Source organism: Gossypium hirsutum, chromosome D04 (genome assembly GCF_007990345.1).
Source record: "Gossypium hirsutum isolate 1008001.06 chromosome D04, Gossypium_hirsutum_v2.1, whole genome shotgun sequence".
Lineage (NCBI taxonomy): Eukaryota > Viridiplantae > Streptophyta > Magnoliopsida > Malvales > Malvaceae > Gossypium > Gossypium hirsutum.
The window spans coordinates 56,584,499-56,606,071 of record NC_053440.1 but is presented as its reverse complement, the minus strand read 5'-3'; the positions used below and the strand labels follow the sequence as shown (position 1 = coordinate 56,606,071).

The 21,573-nt window shown below is 31.9% G+C and overlaps 3 protein-coding genes across 3 annotated transcripts; all 3 read left to right on the top strand.

The window, feature by feature from the left end:
* The first annotated feature begins 4,896 nt into the window (after window positions 1–4,896).
* On the top strand, window positions 4,897–9,368 carry LOC107898671 (probable serine/threonine-protein kinase PBL28). The gene is made up of 7 exons (XM_016824189.2): window positions 4,897–5,755; window positions 5,842–6,032; window positions 6,202–6,400; window positions 6,995–7,158; window positions 7,986–8,090; window positions 8,239–8,361; window positions 8,809–9,368. The coding sequence occupies exons 1-7, from the start codon at window positions 5,686–5,688 to the stop codon at window positions 9,034–9,036; spliced, it is 1,080 nt and encodes a 359-aa protein (XP_016679678.1). The 5' UTR covers window positions 4,897–5,685; the 3' UTR covers window positions 9,037–9,368.
* Window positions 9,369–10,062: 694 nt separating this feature from the next.
* On the top strand, window positions 10,063–12,063 carry LOC107898673 (protein ALTERED XYLOGLUCAN 4). The gene is made up of 2 exons (XM_016824190.2): window positions 10,063–10,582; window positions 10,679–12,063. Exons 1-2 carry the CDS (start codon window positions 10,399–10,401, stop codon window positions 11,794–11,796), a joined length of 1,302 nt encoding a protein of 433 aa, XP_016679679.1. The 5' UTR covers window positions 10,063–10,398; the 3' UTR covers window positions 11,797–12,063.
* Window positions 12,064–17,174: 5,111 nt separating this feature from the next.
* Window positions 17,175–21,148, top strand: LOC107898674 (nucleobase-ascorbate transporter 7). The gene is made up of 13 exons (XM_016824191.2): window positions 17,175–17,512; window positions 18,270–18,367; window positions 18,633–18,809; window positions 18,912–19,012; window positions 19,196–19,271; window positions 19,358–19,417; window positions 19,497–19,681; window positions 19,765–19,861; window positions 19,944–20,030; window positions 20,102–20,160; window positions 20,238–20,329; window positions 20,408–20,646; window positions 20,731–21,148. Exons 1-13 carry the CDS (start codon window positions 17,368–17,370, stop codon window positions 20,947–20,949), a joined length of 1,635 nt encoding a protein of 544 aa, XP_016679680.1. The 5' UTR covers window positions 17,175–17,367; the 3' UTR covers window positions 20,950–21,148.
* The last annotated feature ends 425 nt before the right edge of the window (window positions 21,149–21,573 follow it).

Here is a 21,573-nt window from a genome sequence, read left to right as displayed (position 1 = left end):
TTATTCAAAATTAATAATATAATAAGCAATAAAATAAATATTGATTTATTTAAAAGTTTTTTTAAACCGTACTTATATATAATATAAATTATAAGTATATTGGGATGAGACGAGATGGATTTACTCTAAACTCGATCTGACACTAACATTTTTTAATGAAAAATCTCAATCTTGAACTCGAATCTTCTAAAGAAAAAATAAAAACCACCCTTGAAACCCACGGATTTGGAGATTTCATGCTGCATGGTTAAAAAGACAGTAGCCAAGCAACTTCCTTTGAAGAGCTTTTAAGGTCAGCAGGAAAACAGTGGTAAAAAAAGACCAAGAATTTCAAGTCTGCTTGATCCCCAAGCAAAATATTTGCTTTATAAAGTTCCCACAAAAACATGTTGTGCAACAGACCATATAGCATCAATCAATTCAAAAAGCAAAACAGGAAACTCAATATCTCTTCATTGGGTTCTCTTTTGATTTATTTTTTCAATACAGTTTAAACCTGAGATGAGCAAACACGAGAAAGGGAGCTCGTCGTGGGCATCGTTTTTAAGGTCGATGCTGTCTTCATGTTGCCGTCCGTTCTCAAAAGATACTAAATTCGAAAGCACGAAAACTGCGGAACCGAGTGGCCCCGAGGCTAAGATGGTTGCTGCGGCTAAACATTTTAGTCATAAAGTACACCTTGGGTAGTCCACTTCCAGCATTCTCACAACTCAAACATAGCACCAATGGGGATTTGGCAGTGGCAAATAAGCAAATCAAAAGCAAGTCTTAAAAGCCCTAAACAAGGCCGCTTGGTTGCATTTGTACAGCATGTAGGGTTTATTTTGATGTTCATATCTTTGGGATTTTACAATGTTTTTAGATTCAGGCAAGTGGTCAAACCAATCAAACAGTCGACTTGTCGATCCAACTAGTTAGATTAAAAAATAATTAAAAATTCAAAAAAAATAAAAGCTCGGGTCAATCGGTACCTGAATCGATTTTTTATCCGACCTGTCAGTCTGGTTCAAACATCATTGAGATTTTGAACATTTGCAAGAATTTGATTACTTTGGTGAGTAAGGGTATACATCTTTTTTTTCTTTAGCATTTTGGGATCAATTGATCATGTTTGTAAGTTTGAGTCTCACTTATTGTAAATTATGCATGGGTTTTTAGTCTAAATTTTATTTTGATGTATATGTCTTTTGTATATTTACTCTAGTCTAACTTCGAATAGATTCTAGTTATTAGTCAAATAGTGCTTTATAATGATTAATTATAGTAAATAAATATTTAATGAACTTCATCGTAATATTAAAATCAATAATTATATTATGAAAATAATGATTACTTTTTTTTTTCTAGCTAAAATCATGTAGTAAATATCTTCAAGATGTGAAATATGTGTCCAAAATTTGATTTTAAAGTTCAAGATGAAGGAAAAGTTGAAGATATCTACGAGTACTTGGTTTCTCCGGAAGTTGTTGATAGTGGTAACTCTATTATGTCAAAATCTGTAAACGAGGCTAGAAAAAGGAGGAAGACCTTATTAGGATAGTAGGAGTGCTTGGTGATATAGGTTAGAGTCCCCACTCAACAATCTAAGCACGAACATCGTGACCAAAGCAATGGTTGTGCAAACATATGAAACCTTGTTTGAGGAATTGTCCAAATTCGAAGGATTGATTGAAAACGAAGTAATGGTCCCTTCAAGTAAATTCACCAAAGATGTTGGATGTATGCTAGTGTTCTTTAGTGTTCCAGCTCACTAAAGGATATCTTAATGATGAGTAGTTCTAATATTAGAATGTTTATGTTGTCAAACACACGAGTTTTTGGATATTATATTGAACAAACTTACCAATATCGTTAAATTTGCAATTGATAAGGGATAAGAATTATTCAGGGATTGAACTTGAGATTGGTGTCAATTAAAGACTTAAAATATAAATATTTTTTCACTCCACTTGTAATTAATACTCACAACTTTTGATTTTCCTTATCAAATCGAAAATTGATTTCACATTTCTTTACTTGAAACTCACTAGTTTTAAATTATGACAAAATTTTCTAACAACTTTCAATTTATTCAATTTAGTTCCTAATGTCATTACGATGAACGAACCGTTAGAAAGGATACTCAAGCTGCTATTGATATCTTGGACGAGATTAATCAAGATGAGAGAAAATGTGAAGATATCTATGGTACTTGGATTCTCCGAAAGTTGTTGACAGTGATAACTCTAATATGTCAAAATCTGTAAACGAGACTAAAAAGAGGAGGAAGACTTGTGATAAAAAGAGGAGGAAGACTTGTGATACCAATGACCTTATTAGGATAGTAGGAGTGCTTGGTGATAGGTTAGAGTTCTCACTCAACAATCTAAGTAAGAACATCGTGACTAAAGCAATGGTTGTGCAAAAATATGAAACATTGTTTGAGGAATTGTCCAAATTCGAAGGATTAACTGAAAACGAAGTGATGGTCGCTTCAAGTAAATTCACCAAAGATGTCGGATGTATGATAGTGTTCTTCAGTGTTCCAGCTCACCAAAGGATATCTCAATAACGAGTAGTTCTAATATTAGAATGTTTATGTTGTAAAATACACTAGTTTTTGGATCTTATGTTGAGCAACCTTACCAAAGTCGTTAAATTTGCAATTGATAAGGGGTAAGAATTATTCAGAGATTGAATTCGGGATTGGTGTCAATTAAAGAAATATACCAAATATAAGTATTTTTTTCACTCTGCTTGTAGTTCAGTCAATTAATATGATATGTTTCTTCTTTTTTTTTTTTTGAAATTTGATATATTTCTTTTGCAAATATAGAAAATTGATGCAAAAGGTTGAAATATTTGTCTATGTGTTTTTTCTTTTATTTGATTTGTGTTTAGTGTTTTTGTGAATATATCCTTCAAAGTGACTAATTTCCCTATTTATATGACACAGTTTCTGGATGTGACATTCTAGGTAGACCCCATGCATGCCAACATGTACCCTATTATAAGGTTAATACGTGTTCCTTAAGTATGGGTTCGTTTGCATGATGATGCAAACTCACCACGTGCAAATTCATGCAAGCGATCACTATTGAAGTAAAAAAAAATTGGGTCGGTCCTAATCAAGTAAATAGATAACGGGTCAATAATGACCAACATCATAACAATTTGTAATGTAAGCCATTAATTTTGAAGTCTTTGGTTTTATTTGAGGATAATAATAATAAGCAGCCAATTAGTCGTTATTTTAAGGTAACCCGTCATAAACTAACGCCATTAGGTCACTTCTTTTTACGATTTAATTTGTATTTAATTAATTTTTTAATTTTAATTTATACTTAAATAATTTTATAGTAGAAAGCAACATTAGAAAGAGATAATTTGTCACAATTTGAGAGAATTTGTAGAAAAAAAACCATTTTTTATCTATTTTTGGTTAAATTTTACAATTATAGTATAAATTTCCCTATTACATCAACATAAGAGAGAGTTTGTCGAAATTTAATTCTATTAAATTAGGATTAAATAATAACTGCTAAATTCATTAAGTTCTATTATTTTTTAATTTTGATGTAGTTACGATATTATTTTCACACGTGTAATATCATGTCAGCTTATTAGTTTCACATATTACTCAAACAAATTATAATGATTAAGAATGATCCAATCGAAAAACATGGATTATATCAATAATTTTATGCATAATACAAGACTAACAACAAATTTTAACTGATTGGATTTAATTGCTATAGTTTGAATCCGGACTAAAATTTAAAAGCTCAAAAAATATAAGAATTAAAATTAACTAATTCATAACACGATGACCAAATCCACAAATTACCTAAAATATAGGGATTAATAGCAAATTTGGACTGCTATATTTTGATGAAAGAATTTCATTGGTATCTTTTAAGTTCCAAAATTGGGGTTAACATGAAATAATTAGAGACCAATCTCTTGTCATTTTCATGACAACAATAGCATATTTCAAAATAAATAATCATAAAGCTTTAGCACCAAAAGAAAGTGAATGAAAGCACCCTTTCAACGGCGACTCTCAAATCTCAATCACCTTAAAGAAAAAAAAACACATCACCCACTTCTTGTGTAATTTTCGTGTTATAATCGTGGTTATGGTATGTTAAAATTCGAAAGACCAGTAAAATAATACATAAATTTTGATACATTCATGTAATTTTATTATATTGTGTACTTATATATGGTATGATTCGAGTAATGGAACCTTTTGTCATAATCTAAAATCGTTTTATTTGAGCCGGTTGAGTCTTAGCTCGATTGATATGGGCATGGGTTTGAGTGCGCTGAAGCGCCTTATCCTCCTATTTATGGGTTAGGGAGGGGTTATCGGTAGTTCTAGGCATTATGTCAAATAGAGCAGATATGATCAGAACCTATAATGAGATTGTTCAAAAATAAATCATTTTCCTTGAATACCCATAGGTCCATCAAGTTTTTACTAGCTTCATATGGATTAATCATAATCATTTTGTAAAGTGCATTCTTTTATGTGTTAGGATATGAGCTTGAATACGTGAAGATAAAGTTCGAAGTTTCAAAAGAACATGTCGAGGGATTTGTGATTGTCTAAAGAAGATAATTTCGACTTGTGCTTTTGATCGAAATCATGAATTGTTTTTTTTTTCAAAATTGTTAGAATTGAGTTATAAAATTTTAAAGATGTCAAAATATAAATTTATCATCCTATTAACTTAAAAGTTTGCAATTTCAAGAGAGATTAAATTATAAATTTACCATTTCTTAACGGAGCTAAAGTTAAATTATAAACTTTTGAGGATCTAAAATGTAATTAACAAATTTTGAGGCAAAGGCTCTTCCTTACCTAAAAGATAGGTATGTAAAATAAAAGAGCAAAACCTAATAATGGCAACAATGGCGAATCTAACGGGTAGGTAATGGACTTAGACCTCTCTAAACTGGTAAAATTGCTTTTAAATTATTTTGAAAAATTATGAAATTATAAATTAGTACAATAGTAAAATTGTCTTTTACTCCTAAAAAATTTATAATTTAATTTAGGTCCTTTTAAAACTTATTTTTACCTTTTCACCTTAAGAGACTTAGGCCTTCTTTGGATGGGTGGTGACTGTGGTGCGGTGGAATCTTTACCTCACAGTTACAGTAATTAATTTTATTGCCATCGCTGTTTGTAATTTTATTGAAACTAAACGCATCGTCCATCTAAACTAAACCCTGTAGTACTTAAGAGGATAATTTCAAATTATATATTCACGAGATAGTTCGAGAAATCGGTTGATTCGTGACAATACCATATTTAAAATTATGGGTTGTAATCAAAATTAGGTAAGCCAAAACAAATACCAACCTCTTTATTTTTCACACATTCCATCACCCTTTTTCTTTTCCTTCAAGCACATCCCTCCTCCTGTTGTTTGAGTATTTTCTAAAACTAAACCTCACTTGCTCAATACGTACTCTTTCAAGAGATTCTTCAAATATCTATAGCCTCATCTTTAAACATCCATAAGAACCCACTGCCATCTCTTAATATTTTCTCAATCTTTAAGCTATTTTTTTAATCCGTTTTCTTCTGTTCTTCATCATTATTATTGTCATGCACATCAACTGTTCGACAAATTGCCTGTTCCATGTAATATAAACGAAAAAACAAAAAACTCAAATCATCGAAATTATAAAACAATGCCTTTCGGTTTAGTTTCAGCTTGGAATAAGCGTCGAAGAAGCAAATCCCAGGATCATACTGACCCATGTATGTTATTTTTGGTCCTTGAACTATGATATAATTAGATTTTTATATGTATTTTGTTGCTTACCTACCTTTTTTTTTGTTCACAGGGGTCTATAAACCAGTTGAGTGTTGGCAAATTGATGAAAATCATGCATCGAGGCCGATGAAAAGACGCCATGGATCATCTGTTTTTACTCTTAAGGAGATGGAGGAAGCAACGGGTTGTTTCAGTGATGAGAATCTGCTTGGGAAAGGAGGGTTTGGTCGAGTTTATAAGGGCACTCTTAGATCAGGAGAGGTATATTTTTATGATCTTGGTTTCAGTGGCAAATTCCTATTCGTTTTGTAAGACATATCGGCTCGATTAATTTGAAAATTTTTCATTCAGTTTGACTCAACTTGATTGAACACTCACCCCTACTCATTAAAGAAACAAAATTTGCTCTTTTTGTGTGTATTGTTTATAGGTTGTTGCAATAAAAAAAATGGACCTTCCAGCATTCAAAGAAGCAGAAGGCGAACGTGAATTTCGTGTGGAAGTGGATATCTTAAGCCGACTCGACCATCCAAATTTGGTGTCTTTGATTGGTTATTGTGCTGATGGGAAGCATCGGTTCTTAGTCTATGAATACATGCAAAAAGGGAACTTGCAAGATCATTTAAATGGTGGGTTTCGATTTAAATAATAATTTTTTTAAAAAAATTAAAGGGCTTGGATGAATGGTGCGTTTACTTGTGGTTAGTGTAAAAACAACGGTGACGGTAGGATTAAATATTGTAGCGATACTGTAGGGTGAGATAAAAAATAAGCTAAACGCACCGCCCGTCCAAACCTACCCTAAGTTTAATTATAACATATATAAACATTTTTAAATATTATGAACAGAAGTCAGATTAGGCCGAAAATGGTTTTGGGTTTGGCAAGTTCCTGTATTATAAGAATTGGTTTAAATTAGTCTCTCTATACGATTAAAATGAATAAAGTTAGTTCATGTATTAGTAAAAGAAATCAAATAATGGTAAATTTTAATAGAGTTAGGATTCGTTGTTCCGTTAAAATTTAGTCATATTCCATTCTTGTTTTTAGTACGGAGATTAAATTGATCTATTTAATAATAGAAAGATTGAATTAAACTAATCTTTATAATAGAGAAACTTGATAAATAATTTGATTGATTAAAAAGTATTTACAGAAATAAATCAAAAAGTTATTTATTGAGTGCTTTTTACGAAAATAATTTTTAACCCTAACAACAATAGGTATTGGTGAAACAAAAATGGATTGGCCTTCAAGGTTGAAAGTGGCACTTGGTGCAGCTAGGGGGCTTGCTTACCTCCATTCAAGCTCTGCCGTTGGAATTTCAATTGTTCATAGAGATTTCAAGTCCACCAATGTCCTTCTCAATGCCAACTTTGAAGCGAAGGTAAGAGTATGATAGTGGTGGATAGAAGTTTTCATAGGTAGTATCGGATTGAGTTCGAGTCGGATTATCAATATCATACATAATTATTTAAGTTGAGTTTAATTCGAAATATGAACTTCAACTTTCGTCAAAATCAGTTTAGATTTGTAAATTGCTAACCCAGAGTTTATTTTTAGATTTACCTGTATTTATTAAAAAAATATTATTTTTATTTAATGATTAGTAATTATATATGCAAACATTTTTACTACAATTAGATTTTTTTTTTCTTTTCTAAATTTCTGAACATAAATTACTTTAACACATTTTTTTAATTTACATTATATTATAACATATTTAGTTTTCATATAATACAAATTACATAAACATAAAATAAATGAAGAAAAAACCAACCATAGACTGTGGCATCCTAAATTTTGAAAAATTTCCATTATGCCCTTTAAAATTTAAAAAAAAATTTAATTAAGCTCTCTAAATTTTTTGGAAATTTTCATTAATCCTCTCAAAATTTAAAAATTTTATTGACCCCTCAAAGTTTTAAAAAATATTTAATTAGACCTCCCAAATTTTTTTAAATTTTCATTAGACCCTTCAAAACTTAATGAAATGTTTTGCCATTGATTACAAAATAAAAAAACGAGTCAGAATTGGACTTTGAATATTAAAGTCCAAGTCCTACTCATGTTTCAAACAAGCTTAATTATTTTTGCCGAAGTTCATTTTTTAAATTTAGTATTTTTGCCTGAACCTTCTTAAATAACATACAAGATTTTAAGCTTAGACAACAAGTTATAACTAACCCCCAACTTTGGTATTGTTTCCTACAGATATCCGATTTTGGACTGGCCAAATTGATGCCAGAGGGTCATGACATTTATGTGACAGCCAGAGTTCTTGGAACATTTGGTTACTTTGATCCTGAATATACATCAGTATGCTTTCTTTTTATGCTTTAAAATTTTACGGTTTTTTTAACCAACAAAAATTGAAAGTGATAGTCACAAACCTCAAAAGAATATTCATGAACCGTAAAACGAACATAAAGAGTGCTCACGAATTTTGCTTGTTTTTGGATGACAGACGGGTAAACTAACTTTACGCAGTGATGTTTATGCATTCGGAGTGGTTCTTTTGGAGCTTTTAACGGGACGCAGAGCTGTTGACATAAACCAAGGACCAAATGATCAAAACCTTGTACTCCAAGTTCGTAAACGTTACTTCTTCATTTTTTCAAAAAAAAATCTATTCATGTCTGACACTCATGTTTAATACATATTTAGTTAATATGAAAATATGACGATCCAAAACTCTCTAAATACATTAAAAAAAAAAGAATAATTGAACATTTCCGTCTTAGCCATATCAAGCGGTTGTGAATCTTGGTAATAAGTTTTGGGGGCAAATTAATTTTTTTTTTCCAAAAATTTTAAGGGGTTTAATGAAATTTTTTTAAAAATAAGGGATCTAATCAAATTTTTTAAAAATTTGAAGAACATAATGAGAATTTTCAAAAAATTTTAAATGCTTGATGAAAATTTTCAAAAATTTGGGAGCCAATGTCCCCTGGCTCCCATTACTATCCGACCCTACGGTCGGGTTTGAGTAACTTAGAATGCAAACAGAATAATAAGTTGGTGATACATGTTTCAGGTTAGGCATATACTGAATGATCGAAAGAAGCTACGTAAAGTGATTGATCCAGAGATGGCTCAGAGTTCATACACCATTGAATCTATAGCTATGTTCGCGAACCTGGCATCACGTTGCGTCCGTGTTGAGAGCGGAGAGCGGCCGTCGATGCCGGAATGTGTGAGAGAACTCCAACTTATTTTCAGCACAAATGCAAAAGGCCTAGGCATGGGTTTTAGGATGCGGTAAAGAGTTTAAAGAATTGAGAAAATACAAAAATTTTTTAGCAGCACTGAAATTGTATCATATATATATATATATATGATACAAAGTTTAAAGAATTATGAGCAAAAAAAAATGCATTATCACTGTGCCAATTCGGTATCGAAAAATATCCGTGTAGGATCTGTAGACATCTAATTTTGTCCCAGATTGTTCACTAAGTGATAATATATTTTAATATGTTTAATTGTAGTCTAGCATCACTTGTTTGTTTGTCAATGTTTTGCTTATTGGAGCTAAATGCATGCATTGATAATTTGTATACAATATTGTGAAATATAAATAAATTTGTGAACAAATTGCTCTCTTTTGCTCTTTAAGTCCTTTTACCAATAAATGCCTATAAATTATAAAAGGTTTATTTAAGATTATAAGTTCATTATCGATTGAGTCTTAGCATAGTTGGCATCGGCATTATTGCTGGTGCAAGAAGACATAAGTTTGAATGTGCTGAAATACATTATTTTCTTATTTCATATGAAAGAAAGTAAATAAATAATAAAAGGTTATAAGCTCATTAATGATTAAGGCTCGATGGCGTAATTAAGAATTTTGAATAGGGGTTAAAGTTAAAAATTTAAAGATGTAAATTTAGTCCTCCTATTTTTTAAAATTTTAAAATTTTAATTTTTAAATTTTCTAAAATTTAAAATTTCGGTCTCAACCTAAATACCCGCAATTAAATCCATTTGGTTAAATTCTGGTGTTACTTTTATACCATCCACAAAGTTGTAGATTTAGTCCATTTTCTCCAATTGAATCATTACCAATCTCTATATTTTTCAAATTTCAAAATTTTAATTTTGACTCAAAACGAGAGTTGTTAACATATGTTAATTTCAAATTTTGAAAAGTACAGTAACTTAAAATAATCAAATTAAAATATACACACTAAATACATAACCTATGTATAGTATAAGGACTAATAGTGATATTTAACTTTTTTATAGACATGTATACCATTAAGTGCTTACTAAGCAGCAGGCAAGTAAGGAAGAAAGCAAAGAAACAGTCATGGAAATGGAGTTAAAGGCTTAAGAGAGTGACACCTGTTTTAATTTGGTCAAGACAATTGTTGTTTATTACAACAATTTTGAATTCTCCCTATAGATTAGTTGGCTTTTTGCCCCAACCTTCAAAATTCATAAATTAGATTCCTTTTTTTCATGTTTTCATTTTTTTGACTCAAAAAAGTTCCAACCTTTTTTGTAGAACCCATTTCGGTTCTTGTTGAAGAACACAATTTGGGGACTTTATATATTGTTTTTAAGGGAAGTAAATCTGACCCAAAGTGCCAAAACAAGCTGATAGCTTAAAACCAGTTGAGCTATGGGGGTTACAAGTCCACTCAAAGGCCATTCTAACTCTTATTCTTTAAACAAGAAGCTCTTTTTGTCTTTTTCTGTTTATGCCCCTTATGCCCTTTTTGCTCTTCTTCTCATAGCTCTCTTTCGCTTGAGTTTTCACCCTTTTTCATCTTCCATTAACCAATCTCCTGTATCTTTCTCCAGAGGTACACTGTCAATGTCATTCATTTGTTTTTTTGGGTTTTCGGTATTGGATTAGGTGTGTTTATTGTTGCTCACATGTGTTTGTTTATTTTCCGCAGAGGGGAATGTTTATGAAAATCCTTGTAACTACAGCAATGGCAAATGGGTGCATGATAGGGATGGGCCTTTATACAATGGCACAACTTGTGGTACAATCAAAGAAGGTCAAAATTGCATCTTACATGGCAGACCTGACTTGGGTTATCTTTATTGGAGATGGAAACCAAGGAAATGTAGGCTTCCAAGGTTTGATCCCAACACTTTCTTGCGCTTACTTAGAAACAAACATATAGCTTTTGTTGGTGATTCAATTGCTAGGAACCAATTGGAATCACTTCTTTGCATGTTAGCTACTGTCTCTAAGCCTAACTTGGTTTACACAAGTGGGGCAGATAACAAGTTCCGTAGATGGCATTTTGATTCTCATAAAATTGTTGTATCGGTTTATTGGTCACCATTTCTAGTTAGGGGTGTTGAGAAATCAAAAACTGGTCCAAATCATAATGAAGTGTATGTGGATAGTGTTGATGAGAGGTGGGGAGCTGATTTGGTTCATATAGATATGATTGTATTATCAATAGGTCATTGGTTTCTTCATCCAGCTGTTTATTATGAGAGTGGTTCAGTATTATGTTGCCATTACTGTAATGGACTAAACCATAGTGAGATAGGGTTTTATGGTGTGATGAGGAAGGCTATAAAGACTGCTCTTAAGACCATAATTGAAAGGAAAGGGACTAATCATGGTGATGGGATTGATGTATTCCTCACCACGTTTTCACCTTCGCATTTTGAAGGCCAATGGGATAAGTTTGGTGCGTGTCCGAGGACAAAACCTTATAGGAAAGGAGAGAAAAGGGTTGAAGGGATGGATGCAGAGATGAGAGCTGTTGAAGTTGAAGAAATGGAAACTGCAAAGCTAAATGCTAAGAAGTTTAAAGGTAGGTTGAGATTAGAGACATTGGATGTAACCAAATTGTCTTTACTAAGGCCCGATGGTCATCCAGGGCCATACATGTATCCGTTTCCGTTTGCTAACGGGGTTCACGACCGAGTTCAGAACGACTGCATCCATTGGTGTCTACCAGGTCCTATAGATACTTGGAATCAAATAATGTTACAAGTTATTAGGAGATGGAATATTCAATCAAGGAGAGGAGTGAGGCTAATACCATAACCATACCATATATCGCTAGGTCTTCGGTTTCAGCGTTGTGGGGATGTAAATGTTATAAGTGTGAAATGTATAGAGGAATTTTAAAGATCATTTGCAGTTATTTTATTTGTTTTATAGGTCACACTTCATTGGGAAATTGTGTGTGTGTGTGTGAGAGAGATTTTGTGTTAGGCTTGAATCTTGAGTACCATTTTGGTGTAGGGAATTTGATTATGTTGTGTGAGGGTTTATGCAGAAAAATTTATAAAATTTTACTTGTTGATTTCATAGCATTGAGTGTTTGGTATATGTTTTTGTAATAATGGTATTTGTTAATGTTTTAAAAGTATGTTGAATATATATATTTGCATGTACTAGGGATATGTGTAGGGGTGAAGCCAAAAATCTCAGTTGAGGGTCGAGATAAAATTATAAACTTTTGAAGGGCTAAAGCTAAAAGTTTCTAGCGGGGCTAAAGCTAGACCTGCTCATGAGTCGGGCCACTTGACCCGCCCCGAAGGTCCGCCCAAAATGTGGGAGGATTTAGGCAAAAATATAGGCCCGAAAAATAGGCTTCGATAAAAAACAAGGCCCGCTTAAAAAATGGGCTGGGCCTTGGGTAAAATATTTTTGGCCCAGGCCCGGCCCGGCCCAAATTCACTAAAAGACAAAAAAATTGCTTTTTTTTTTATAAAAAATATTATTTTCTTGTTATTTTCTCCTTATTTTGCTACTATTTTACTATTATATTGCTTCTATTTTGTTGTTATTGTTTGGATATTGTGTAAAACTTATTTTATTGTTAATTTTGTTATTATTTTAAAAACATTTGTTTGTTAAGTTACATCTATCTTAGTGTTATTTAAGTATACATGTTTTTTAAAATTTATTGTCAATTTGTTGAGAAATATTTATTTTGATGTTTTTAGTATTTTTGATGCATTATATATATTTTAAAATTATATAAAAAATTATATAAAAACTAATATGAGTGGGTCGGTTCAGGTTCGGGTTTTAGCATTTTTATCCGGGTCGGGCTTGGGTAAAATTTTAGGCCCATTTTTTGGCCCAAGCCTAGCAAACGGGCCTGAATTTTTAGTTGAGTTTGGCCCGGCTAGGCCCATGCACACCTCTAGCTAAAGTTAAAAGGGATTAAATTGCATTATTATTATTTTTGGGAGGCCAAAAATAAAAAAAATTCATTCAATTAAGAACTAGAGGGCTTAAATAAAATGTTTGAGGGGCTTAAGAAAAAATTTTCTACATAACCAAAGGGGTCAAGGCTCCCAAATATATATGATTTTAATATAAATATATTAATTAATATAATGGTAAAATTACATTTTAATTCTTATTAAAATTTATAATTTCGTTCTGCCTCTCAACAAATTTATTTTCAATGACCGGATGCAATGCTCTCCAAACGAACTAGGTTTTTTTGGGGACTTCCAAACTAATTAGTTTCACTTGTTGCTTTGTAATTTTACTGTAAAAGTATTATGGAGATTTTTATATTAAGAGTCGGATTATATTTTGTTTTTTTCTAACAAATTAGTTTATGTACGTTAGATCAAAGAGTAAATGAGTCTTTCTATTAAAAATTTCATTCATTTTTACTATTAAAAATTGGTATTTGTATGTCAGCATTACTTCTCTGATTATTCTGTCAGTCATACTAGTTTTTAATAGTAGAAATGAGTGAAATTTTTAACAGAAAAGACCAGTTTATTATTTGATTTAACGTGTAATATTTTTTGAATAAAATGAATGAAATATAAACTTTTTATTTATGTAAATTTAGAATTTGTTAAAAAATCCCTTGTCTTTCTGGTTCTTTCCAACTCATCAAATCAAATGGGCATTTCACTTTAATATTTAATAATTAACCTCGTAACATGCATGCGAATAATATAAATGTGAGGCTACCTTCACTTTAATAGACATCGGGTGGGCTTACCATTTGTTCTAATATTCTTATTATAATTTTACGTTGGTTGGATCCGAAATTAAAATTTTAATTTATTTGTTTTGAATTTGATCCGAAAAGTCAAAGTTATAACTATAATTATGCTAGCTTAAATATTAACAACAATTTACGGACCAACAATTTTTTTCAATTTGACTGTTTGTAACACTTCATACCTGATTTGATCGCATGATTCGAATACGTGATGTCACATTACGTCAAAGTAACTCAAACTATCTCTTTGCCAACGTCTCAATATTTATATACATGGCCAATTGAGTCCATTATTCAAAGTTTATATGGAAAGATATCATTACTTCGATGCATAGTCATATTGATTATAATGATTAATTAGTCTATGGAAGTAAATTGAAATTGAATTATAGAAGCACAAATCACAAAAGCTAAACGATGTCTTATTTTTCTTTTCCTTTCGCTTTTGACGTTTCGGTAATAGTTTTATAGTAGACGTCAATAATGGCAATAGAATGATCACAAAATAAGAAAAATAAGAACACACAAATTTTATGTGGAAATCCTTTCGGGAAAAAAAGGCACGGGCAGAGGAGAATAAATTTACTAATGTTGAAAAATGAATGATACAAATAGTTTCAACTGCATTTATTTAAATGTTGAAAACCCCTATTCTAATCAAAATCAAATAGAAGAAGTGTAGTTCTCTACGAATTCTACTTGTGCAGCATAGTACAGCTCTTAGTCTCTTGCCCCATAGATCCCCTTATTTTGCCACTGTATTTATTTCTTCAACAAGTGACAAGATTCGGATCACACAAACTTTAACAAATACAATTACGAAAACGTCGTTAATCACATAATTCAACACAGTTCCATGAAATCAAACATGACTGCATTTAATTCAATTTAGTCCTTTACTACTCTAATGTTCAAAACATTTATATTTCACAATCTATCCAATCGAATTTAGATTTGACTTAATAAATATAGTATAGGAATATCTATTTTTCAATTTCACAACTAAAATCTTAAGCTATTTCACTATAATCTTAATTCATAGTAGCTTGCATGAATATTAACCTTTAAACCCAACATTCTTAAGCTTTTCTTACGAGTGTAGCTATCTCTTACCAATTTTTAAATAAGAGGATAATGTGCTTCAGCGTACTCAAATCTACATCCTCTTACATTGGTAATAATGCCGATGCCAACTGAGGTAAGACTCAACCCATATATATATATAGAATATATACACTTAGCTTAATGAAATGATTAATGGCAAATTTAATCTATTAATAATACACTATTACATATAGATTTCAACCATATTAATAGTAATTTCATTCCACTAACCCAAAAGTGAGTTGGTCTAATTATTCTGTAGTCCCTAACTTAATTTCTAACTAAATCCCTTTTTATTTCTTAAATAAAAAATTTAATAATGATTATATTTTTACAATTTAGTCCTTCTACCAAAATTATCAATCAATTCATTTTAATTTTACTAAATAATTTAATCTATCACTATCATAGACAATATATAAATTTTCGCTTCCAAAATTAATCATCTCGTGTTAGCAATTCAATTCTAAAATAGATTTTTTTTTGTTATTGGATAGTTACACTGCTCAAATTGAAAGTCTGATGTAAGACCATGATCTCATGTATTTGATGGCACCGTTGAACTACCACCAAAAACCATTACTATCAACAATGAAGTTGTCTCCAACTCAAAATATAAACTCATTCTTTGTTACTTGAAACAAACCTCCAGCTATGGCCTTCGGTTCACTCACCATACAGATCCAAACCTTTATATGCATTCAAACATCAATTGAGCTAGTGATCACACTAATTGTAGTACGGCATTGATCCTCAAAGAAACAATCTACCATTACTTGCTCCTCCATTGAAGCTAAACATCAAGCAACCGCAACTATTACCTTTGAAACTCTTTTGGTTATGAATCTGGTAAAAGAACTCAAACTTTCGCTTTTCAACAACATTTCATAGTCAACATTCAATTTCACATAGCAAAATGAAAGCATCTTGAGATGAATTTACATTTCATTTGTCATAATGTTCATTAAAGAAAATCAGATGCGACTCTCATTTCTATTATTGATCAAAATGTTGATACACTTAACAAAAACTTCATACAAAAACATTTCAACGATAAAATTTGAATCTAAATACTTAAATCACTTTCCATCTTTGCTATAGTAGAAAGAACTCAGAGTTATTTATTTTATTTCTCAAGAATCTTTAATTTACTATTTTTTTCCCTCATTAACTATAATTTACTTGTATCTCAACCAATGCATGCCCACAATATCTTCTTTGAGTGTACCCCAAAAAGAAAAAAAAAGCCATCAGAAATCTGAAACTGCCCAAATTTAATGCTAATATTAATTGAAAAAAAAGTTCCCCAATCACCTTTTTCTGTTTAATTCTCATTTCTTAATCACCCATTTGTCCATCCACCATAGCTTATATTCAGAGCAGAAAGGTATATTTACAACTTACAACTGCATTCCATTGTTGAATTTGCAGACATGGTTAAGGAAAAAAAAGGGGTAATTATTATATATATTAAGTATTACTTAAGGACCTAAGGTGAAAAAACAAAAAAAAGCTTCATTGGTGTAAGGAAAGAAAAAAGCTTTCTTCTTTACTTGGTCAGAAAGCTCAGAATCAGCTTTATTCATTTTGATTTGCTCCCCAAATTTTATTACTATTTTCCCTTTCTTTTTCTTCTTTCATACTATATATAATTAAGGTTAAATTATGCTATTAGTCTCTATACTTTGTAAAAGTTATGAATTTAGTCTTCATACTTTAATTTGATCAATTTTAATCCTTGTAATTCTCAAATTTTAAAATTTTAATCATGACCCAAACTAGTTACGTAGTAGCATGCGTAAAATTGCAGATCATATTCTTCAATTGAAATCATTATGAATTGTAAATGATAATCATTAATCTATTAATTAGATTTTTAGTGAGTAATATGTGGAAATAATAAGTTGACATGGGAAATTATAAATATGATAATATATTTGTCGTATCAGATTTTAGGAATACCATAATTTAAAAAATTTAACTGTTATCATTCAGTAAGGACTGAAATTTTAACAAAATACAAGGACTAATAGCAGAATTTAACATATGATTAATAGAGTAATTTAGCTTACTTTGGTAAAGGTGACGGTGGACAGATGCTCTTTTTTTTTCCTTCTTGTACTACAAAAACTTTAGCTTTACGTGATTGAAGAAACAAAGGTATGTATGTGAATATTAAAATAAGCTTAGAAATTCAAAAAAGAAAATCCTTTTGGTTCAAACTTCAAACACCATACAGGAGTTTTTTGCTCTTTTGCCACTTTTTTCCTCTTCACACTTCACTTTTTTACACTTGTTTTTTTAATTCTTTCTTTTTGCCCCCTCAAGTTGCTTCCTTTTTTTTTCTCATTGGTGTGTAAGTTTAAGCTCATTCCCCCCATTAGTTTGTGTCATCACCTTTTTATAGTTCCTCTCATTTTGATTCTGGGTTTTACTTGTTTCCTTCATTTTTGTGGTTTAGGTGATTTGGGTCTTTTTTTTAGAGTTTGGGTTTGATAAAGTTTTGATTTTTATAAGGTTTGTAAGTAATGGCCGGCGGTGGAGGTGGTGGTGGTGGTGGAGGAGGAGGAGGAGGAGCTGCGCCACCACCAAAGCAAGAAGAGCTACAGCCACAGCCAGTCAAGGATCAATTACCTAACATTGCTTATTGCATTACTAGTCCTCCACCTTGGCGTAAGTTCTTTTTTTTTTTGTTTTTTGTTCTTCATTGCTTGAGCTTGTTTTTGATTGGTTTGATCTATATGATCTACATTTTCCATTTCTGGTTTTGTTTTTCATTGCATGTTTCGCTAGTTTTATGTACGAGTAACATGACCCGAATGTGTCGCTATCGATAAAAGTATGATAGAGGAACTTGCATAAAAGTGGTGTTTATTTTGCTCCCTCTATTCAGAAATAGACAATACGGTAGATTAAAGCTTAAAATTATCATTTGTTAAAAATTTTATCAATTTTTACTATTAAAAATTGATCCATATACATGTCGGCATGTAAGACGGCGTGTCACTATTTGATTATTCTATCGGTCATACTGATTTTTTAGCTGTGGAAATAAATTATTTTTTTGACAAAAAAATTCAATTTTCTCTAACTTGCCATTTTGTAGTATAATGGCAAAATGCAAACCTACACTTAGTAGGAGATGCATTAGCCTCTCAAAATGGTAAAATTGCCTTGTAGACCTTTCAGAATTTAAAAAATTACAAGTTATTATCATGATAAATTACACTTTTCTTCTCAAAATTTATGATTAATCCCTAACTTCCTAAAGCAATATTTTAGCTTCGTCCATAACCATAAACTTCGAAATAATTAATTTTCATATACCATAAAAAGTACATTAAGGAACAAAAATATCTCTTCAATATTGCTTTTACATTCAAGTCTTATAATTGAATCAAAATATCTTTTTGTTGGTCTATCATTGCAGCTGAGGCTATATTATTGGGTTTTCAACATTACTTGGTGATGCTTGGGACAACTGTTCTTATACCAACATCTCTAGTTCCACAAATGGGAGGTGGAAATGTATGTTTTTATTATTACATTCAATTAGTGTTCGTTTTTGTTTTTTTAGTAAACTATACCCAAGGTTATTAAACTATTCGAATGTTTTTATTTAAGTCGCTGAACTATTAAAGGGTGCTGTTAAGTTCAGTGACCATTTTGTAATTTTTTGAAGTAGATTGAACCAAACCGTAAACTTACTAATAGTTTAGTGACCATGGGTGTAGTTTATCCCCTTTTTTGTGTGCTTATGTGCTTCACCATTGTGTACGATTCATTGTATTAGGAAGAGAAAGCCAAGATGATCCAAACATTGTTATTTGTAGCTGGTGTGAACACGTTGTTTCAAACGTTTTTCGGTACCCGTTTACCGGCAGTGATCGGAGGTTCATATACTTTTGTCCCAACGACAATCTCGATTATCTTGGCCGGCCGGTATAGTGATATTGTGAATCCCGAAGAGGTTTGCCTTTTTCAATATGATCCTATAGCTTTTGTAATGTTATATGTAACGTAAATCCGAAAAAAATCTGAATTGGACCGGCTTTGATCGATGAATATGCAGAAATTCGAGAAAATAATGCGTGGAATACAAGGTCCTCTTATTGTTGCTTCGACTCTTCAGATTGTTCTCGGGTTTAGTGGCCTTTGGCGTAATGTTGCTAGGTGAGCTAAAAGCATTGCTTGTGGTTTAAGTAACTATTTTCTATTCTGCTCTGTTGTGCTACCTTTCGATACAAGAAGTTATCGATATGTGTGATTGTAGTCATCATGTTTGATTTAGTGATTGATTGGAGACTTGTGGTAGCTTCGTTTGTTTGTTTTTATACCCTTTTGATGCTTATACAGGTTGTTAAGTCCGTTGTCTGCTGTTCCGTTAGTTGCTATGTCTGGTTTTGGGCTCTATGAACTCGGTTTTCCCGTAGTACGTATCAACATCTTCTACAATGTCACCGTAAAATTGCTTGCTCGATTTCTTGTTTTCTTAAGTCCAGTCCACCTCTTTTGTAGCTTGCGAAATGTATAGAGATCGGGTTGCCGCAGATCATCCTTCTCTTAATTTTCTCACAGGTAGTTTCGGCAATAGTGACACTAAATAGGTCGATAATTTTGTTGGATCGTAACGAACACCTCGATGAGTTTATTGCAGTATATACCTCATATGGTACGTGGGGAACGGCACGTGTTTGATCGTTTTGCTGTCATATTCTCAGTCGTGATTGTTTGGATATATGCTCACCTCCTCACTGTTGGTGGGGCATATAAGAACACCGGACCTAAAACTCAATTAAGCTGTCGAACCGATCGTGCCGGAATTATAGGTGCTGCTCCTTGGTAAGGCTTTTTTTCTCAAGGCAATATAATCTTACGGTGATACGGACCCTTTCAATTATGAAATTATTACTGAATGGTGATAGGATAAGAGTTCCATATCCGTTTCAATGGGGAGCTCCTTCATTCGACGCCGGAGAATCTTTTGCTATGATGGCAGCCTCGTTTGTCGCTCTAGTAGAGGTTCATTTCTTCGTTTTCGTAGTCTCAATATCCATTTCATAAAATCTTTGCTATTACTCTGATCTTGTTTATGATTAAACAGTCTACCGGTACCTTCATTGCGGTTTCGAGATATGCAAGTGCTACTCCGTTGCCCCCTTCTATTCTCAGCCGTGGCATCGGTTGGCAGGTAAAATGTTTTATGTTCGTCTGATGCCTGTTTTATTCCGCTTCTAATGTCATGTTTTCTTTCGATTGTAGGGTGTTGGCATTCTCTTTTCTGGGATTTTTGGAACCGGGAATGGTTCATCTGTTTCAGCGTAAGATTCTTTCGAGCATTGATTGTCTACATTAAGCATTTTATACTTTCTGTTTAACTGACTTGCATTCGATGCAGTGAGAATGCCGGTTTGTTGGCACTAACTCGTGTTGGCAGTCGAAGAGTTGTTCAAATATCTGCAGGGTTCATGATCTTCTTCTCAATTCTCGGTCAGTTTTGAATGCTGAACACTATCTATCTACCTATCTTTCATACGTGTTTATAACTTCCCTTATATTCTAAATCAGGAAAATTCGGAGCTGTATTCGCCTCGATTCCACCCCCGATTATCGCAGCTTTATATTGTCTTTTCTTTGCATATGTGGGTTCAGCCGGTCTTGGATTACTTCAGTTCTGCAATCTAAACAGTTTCAGAACAAAGTTCATATTAGGTTTCTCGGTTTTCATGGGCTTATCGATACCACAATACTTCAACGAGTACACCGCTGTTAATAGTTACGGTCCGGTTCATACCAGAGCCAGATGGGTAACTATCTCATTTTCATTTTACCCTTTTGATGACTCCATTTTAATGATCTTCAAACTCATTAAATCCCTTGTTATTTTGCAGTTCAACGACATGATCAACGTGCCTTTCTCGTCGGAAGCATTCGTTGCTGGTTTATTGGCAATGTTCCTCGACGTTACACTGCACAGGAAGGACAACGCTACTAGGAAAGATCGCGGAATGCACTGGTGGGACAAGTTCCGATCATTCAAAACGGATACGAGAAGCGAAGAGTTCTATTCATTGCCCTTTAATCTTAACAAGTTCTTCCCATCAGTGTGATATTTTAGGACATGGTTTTAACTTGTCCATTTTTACCATAGTTTTAAACTCAGACTAAAACAGAAGAAAACATATAATGTTCATTGAGTTTTTTTGACCCGAGACTGTTCCATATTTGTGTCCGACACATTTAGGATGGTCCATGTCTACACTGATCAGACTGTTGGTTATTTTATATGAATTTTTCATTTTTTTTAAAGTGGGGTATGAGAATAATATCTTCCAAATATATGAAAAATACGAAAAAATGACTATAGTTGTATAACATATAGGGTTTAGGGCCAAAATGAGAGAATACGTAATCATGACATTAATGGCACTAATGGTTAATAACATGGTGGTAATTGATAGTCCTTGTGGTAAAAATTAAAAAAATTTAAAAATTATAAAAAAAATTATATTTTTTTACACTAAAGAAATGAATCTCAAATAGTGATTGTCAAAATACTTTTCAACCTGAACAATGATTTTAAAAGTAATTTTATAATTTTTTAGTTTTTAATAAAATATTGATTTTTATATTATTTGAAATTAAAAATATATAAAATCTTATATTTATAAAATATATTATTTCTCATTATATTATAGGAAATATATAAAATTATTAAAATATTTCCGGAATAA

Bases quoted from the DNA above. Each gene is read 5' to 3' on its own strand.
- LOC107898671 (XM_016824189.2), top strand. From the start codon at position 5,686: ATGCCTTTCGGTTTAGTTTCAGCTTGGAATAAGCGTCGAAGAAGCAAA. The intron at 5,756-5,841 runs GTATGTTATTTT...TTTTGTTCACAG, and splicing joins CCAGGATCATACTGACCCAT to GGGTCTATAAACCAGTTGAG. The intron at 7,159-7,985 runs GTAAGAGTATGA...TGTTTCCTACAG, and splicing joins ATGCCAACTTTGAAGCGAAG to ATATCCGATTTTGGACTGGC.
- LOC107898673 (XM_016824190.2), top strand. From the start codon at position 10,399: ATGGGGGTTACAAGTCCACTCAAAGGCCATTCTAACTCTTATTCTTTA. The intron at 10,583-10,678 runs GTACACTGTCAA...TATTTTCCGCAG, and splicing joins TCCTGTATCTTTCTCCAGAG to AGGGGAATGTTTATGAAAAT.
- LOC107898674 (XM_016824191.2), top strand. From the start codon at position 17,368: ATGGCCGGCGGTGGAGGTGGTGGTGGTGGTGGAGGAGGAGGAGGAGGA. The intron at 19,682-19,764 runs GTAAGGCTTTTT...GAATGGTGATAG, and splicing joins ATTATAGGTGCTGCTCCTTG to GATAAGAGTTCCATATCCGT. The intron at 19,862-19,943 runs GTTCATTTCTTC...ATGATTAAACAG, and splicing joins CGTTTGTCGCTCTAGTAGAG to TCTACCGGTACCTTCATTGC.